At 39.0% G+C, this 5,197-nt stretch overlaps 1 protein-coding gene across 1 annotated transcript; it reads right to left on the bottom strand.

Annotated features, from left to right (window-relative positions):
* Positions 1 to 920: 920 nt before the first annotated feature.
* Positions 921 to 2,312, bottom strand: TrAFT101_000021 (uncharacterized protein; the record flags this gene model as incomplete). The annotated part of the gene is made up of 5 exons (XM_066125887.1): positions 921 to 1,150; positions 1,223 to 1,356; positions 1,402 to 1,670; positions 1,719 to 1,889; positions 1,968 to 2,312. The coding sequence occupies 5 exons, from the start codon at positions 2,310 to 2,312 to the stop codon at positions 921 to 923; spliced, it is 1,149 nt and encodes a 382-aa protein (XP_065981984.1).
* Positions 2,313 to 5,197: the final 2,885 nt, after the last annotated feature.

Here is a 5,197-nt window from a genome sequence, read left to right as displayed (position 1 = left end):
CCGCTTTGAGTGAGCTACTAAACGGGTTGATTTTGTTCAAGACATCGCAATAGATGGCGTTGCCTGCTATTGCCGGTTATATATTAACATATACTTAAGGATATGGCGACTCACTAAGTACATGTAGCTTTATGACACTCGCTTATATTGATTTAAATAGCAAGCGGTAAGGAAACGTGAGAATGTCATGGAGCTGCTCTAAAATTTCTGAATAGTATTAAAGGTCTAATTTTCATAAGAGTGGTCTTAGAACAAATCATACATACTCTATTTTAACTGCTGCTGAGGTAATTGATAAGGCCGGATATACAAGTCGCCTACGGAAAATTCGGCAAGTAATAATTTAAATGCATAAGTAAGTTGCTTTACTGATGTAAAAACACTCTAGCAACCCATGGGGAGAAAATGCGTTGCAGAATGTGGGAGAATGGTCAGGGCTTTGGTTAAAGGGCTTGAAGGAATTGACACCAGATGTAATATAATATTTTACCAGTGAATTCCTTAATAACGGAGTCTTCTGGATGTTATTTGATAATGTTCTTAAAAATTTTAAATGGCTATATTGTACTCGGCTGTTTGATGACCATTGGAATATATCCCAAAAATGGATTCAAGCTTCTGTGCCCTGGGTACCAGCTTTTATCCTAAAGAAATTTCTTATGGAGATTACTGAATCTGCATTAGTTGTTCTTGTGTCATCGAATTTCACTAAAGTGATAAAGACTGAGGTGATTAAAAGCCTGAGCAAGCCTAAGCTAAATATAGGCTAAAGTGCCTGGTTTCACTTAATTAATTATCCTGAATTGATGTTTGTAACAGTTATCTTATATTCACCCGTAACTGGATGCGGTTGAGTTGTGTTTTAATTTTCTTCTCTGTGATGATATATATAAAACCGAAACCAAATCTTCTGTTCTACGTCATTGTTCGCTCAATCCCAGTCTGCTCAATAGCTTCTCCTCGTTCTCTAGCAGCTTCTTCTCCAGCGCCTTCTTTTCCCCGGTTGTGAGCTTCTCCACCTTTTTGATTAGATCGATTCGTTGCTGAATTTCCTCCAACTTCTGGTCTTGCTTCCAGAGATCGTCCTGATGTGTCGCAAGCTCTCGCATGCGAATTGTCTTCAAATACGGAAATAGGATCGCCTTGTATTCTTCCAACTTCTTGTCCACCAAACTCTTGGTTGCCTATTGCTCTTCCTCCACTATTTCGTAGAGGTTCTGACTGGCAGCAAGGGCATTCGGCCTTGCAAGCTGGGCAACCATGACTTCGTCGATCCAGAGGCTAGTGATGCTATTCTCGCCGAGGAAGATTGGGTTCAGACGTGTATATAACCCCCACGAGAGGTGCGGGAAGATCCTATCAATAAACTCGGATTTCTCTTGGGGCTTGATATCCTCTCACTTCGCCTCCAGGGCTTTTTGAAGAAGCTCCTGAACGCACCGAAACGCGAAGAGGTCCTCCCCCACCCGCTTGGTTGCCTTTTCTGATCTATCGAAGAGAACAATGTGCTCTTGAGCCAATTGAATCGCTGGAGATGCGACGCGGTTGTTAATGGGGCCGAAGAAAGGAACCTCGGACTCTCCCTCGCCACAGTTCACGAAAAGAAGCTGGTTGGAGAAGCCAGGCAGAGTGAAGAACTGGTGACGAGATACCCCGTTGCGAAACGTGTGCTTCCGAGTTGTTCGCAAGGTGACGTACTGCTAGGTCTTATTCATCACAAAGTCGTCGACGGTGACGGAATCGTCGAAGAGGAAGATACGGGTCCTGATGGGCACGCGTTCTCCTTTTCGGACAGCAACAAGGAGCTTTGCCGCCTCTTTCCTCATCTCCTCTCCGTACGTGGCTTTGAGCTTCTTGTAGTCAGCAATGGAGAGTGTTTTGTCGTCAAACTTGCTCCACAGCGGATGATTTGGTGGAAGAAGTCCGCCAAAAACCAACAATGCGGGTTAAGTAGCAAAAAAACCAACAATGCTGGTTAAGTAGCACACGATCAAGGTAGGGTCCTCGATGGCCTTTTGGGGGTCGTAGCAGTCGACCGGCCTGCTGTACGCATATTTGTGATATCCCTTGTTCGTCATGGAAGAAAAGATGGCTTTACCCTTTGTATAGATGTCTTGGATCTTGTACCCATACTCGAGAATGCTTAGTCGCTCACGGTTCTCCGCGGTTGGGCTTTGCGCGACATTTTTTTTGGCTTCAACATAATGGATGGGGACGTTGGTCGTGGATTGCTCGTACTCTGCTTCGGTGGCATTGCGCACAGCAGGCGATTTTACGACGATCGCAGCACCCCATAGACTGAAGTTATCCATAGTGGAAGAAGTAAGAGATGACCAGTTTTCCCTATGTGTCTGGGTTGGCTAAGATTTGGGGGGGAGTACTCTGCTCTTCTTCAAGGTTGAATTCTCTTCCGGAGAGAGTATTTCATACATGATTTCATATTGAGATGGCCAGGCCGTCGAGTCAACCTTGCAATTAGGAATCACCAAGTCGACATCTCAGCTACACTATACCACGCCATACACATAACACATAAGAAAGCTGAGCAGGGGGTAATGACCGAATGATCCACGAGCTTATTAGTCATAATGGGAAAGCAGTCTCGACGACTCCTAACGTAGTGTAGTTAAGCGGCAAGTGTTGTTGTGATTCGCCAAGGTTTTGCCGCTTAAAAGTAATAGTCAATGCCCGTTATAATTGTGCATTACGTCCTAGGACAGTTGTTTGTTGTTCTAGACTTGGCCCCTTTAAGCCGATCGGACCCACCAACTAGTAGAATGTTGCATGGCTAGTCACATCCTAGTCCGAACTAGCAACTGTTTAGCTTTGTTAAGAGTGTTGGTCGTTGCGAGGTTGTAATGCTTATGCTGCTTTCAGCTGTCTACTTAGCAGCCACAGACTTCCATTGTCTCGATTGAGTACACGGCTTGTCGCGTGCAATACTCCGACAATGCTGGTTGATGCAAGTAGAATATGTGTAAATGTAACTGGCCAATGGTTAACGGTTAACCCTTTACTTGCAGCTGTCCAGTTATGTGCCGTCTTTTCGTAGGGTTTGTTAAAGCATCAGGTACGCCCTGCAGGGTGGTCGGAGGTCGGTCAGACTCCAGCTTGCCATCTAATACAACGTGGCAACTAATATGACCAACGCCATGTAGGATACGAGGTCCGGCTAGAAAAAGAAACGGTTGCTTCGTTTAGTTGTGCAGCGAAGAGCTTTATGTGCTGCCGAGTTCAGGCAGGTGTGAAGAGTGATAGGCAAGACGAAAATTGCTATACATAGGACCGGGGTATGGTTTGTAGAACTAGCTGATCGATAAACACGCGGCGTCCCGTCCCGCAGAATCATATGCACGCAGTTACAGATTCACGGGTGGTGTTTGCCACGTTAACTTGCAGTTCATGGCGGCTACTGGTCTATCCGCACGTGGCGTTGCTCGAGGTGTGGAGTTTGTGTCTTGACTTCGAGAGCCTGGAGCGTTCCAATAGTCGCCACACTTGACTGCGCTTGAGAGGGGCGAGAAGAGATCTCCAGGAGACGGAATAGCATATAACCTAGCTTTCATCTCCCGTCTTTCGCAGTATATCTTGACAAGGCCCATACCTAACCCATACTTCAGTACAGACTCGAAAAGAAAAATCAATTTCTTATATTGCTTGAAGATGGGTTTCTTCGACTTTATATCTTCGGCTGTTAAGGATGTGAAGAACTTGGTGAGGCAATACTCCTTCAACTCAGCGCACTCGACTGATTTCTAACGTGGCACTATGGCACTGCTAGATTTTACATTCACCAATCGTGAAATCTCTGGCGCCACTCGCAGGTATTGTAGCGCACGCAGTGCCAATAGTCGGTATGTGAAACTCATTTTGACGAAAAGCTTGATGGTGCTTGTCTTCACTGACAAAATGCTGAACACTACACCAGGTCCTATCATCGATAATGCAGCCCCAGCCACTGAAGCTATATTCAGCAAAGACAACGCCTCTCCTAATCCAGGCGAAGATCCCAAGCCTTCTACTTCCGAGCAGCTTAATACACCTGTCACTAATACAGCAATAAACTATACTAGAGTTTGTTAAAGATTTAAATAGCTTTATAAAATAATATAGGGTAGTGTAACAACCTGGTCACTAAGGTCCTATAAGAGTTAGTGGCTTAGAAGATTTCCAAAGGATAAACCTGGTCTTATAGTTTATATTAGCAGATAGGTTAAGGGATTTATAAGTAATAATAATAATATAATATTACTAGTATATAAGCTTTAGAAGAGTATTTTAATTTTAATTTTATATTAATAACTAGCTATTTAAATTATTTAAATAAATATAATAAAGTAAACTTATATATTTAATTATATAAGCTAGATTATAGTATTTTATAAAATTTATTAATAAGTTTTATTAAATTAATATATTAACTTAATAATTAAATAAATAAGTTTTTTTTAATTAATTTATTATTTTAATATTAATTTAATTTAACCTACCCTATAGGTTTATTATTATAATTATAAAAGTTAAGTTATTATATAATACTTTTTTTTTTTAATTTTATCCCTAAGACCTTATAGTTTTAGTATAAATAATATATCTTTTACTTAATAAATATAGTTATTTTTTAGTTTTTTACTAATATTTCTTTTTTATTTTTTATTAACCTTTATTATATTAAATAAAATTATTAAAAGATTTTTTTATAAAAAAATCTAGTAATATAATTTTTTATTAAAAGCTATAATATTTAGCGCAAGTAAGTTTAATAAATATTATTTTTATTATATTTTAAAAAAATATAAATTTTATTTAATTTTTTTATTAAATTTATTATATTATTTAAAATATATTTATTTAAATAAATTCTATTATAATATTTAATGTTTAATACTTAATTAACTTAATTATTATTATAACCTAATATATTTAGTTATAGCTTAAGATATATACTATAAATTAACTATAAATTAAATAATTAATTTTATATAAATATAACATTCTAATCCTATACCTAGTATAGGGTAACCAGTTCCCAAGGGATAAACCTTAACATTAGGTTTATATTAGTAAGCTAATTAGCAAAGTTATAATATATAAGAATTAAAATTAATATATTTCTTATAGCCCTATTCTCTTAATATAGTAATAGCAGTAATAGTCTTATAGTATTGGTGCTTACTTAAGCTAGCAGCTACCTTTA

Source organism: Trichoderma asperellum, chromosome 1, assembly GCF_020647865.1.
Source record: "Trichoderma asperellum chromosome 1, complete sequence".
NCBI lineage: Eukaryota > Fungi > Ascomycota > Sordariomycetes > Hypocreales > Hypocreaceae > Trichoderma > Trichoderma asperellum.
Note: the sequence above shows the minus strand (reverse complement) of the source record. Positions and strands in the feature narration are given on the sequence as shown.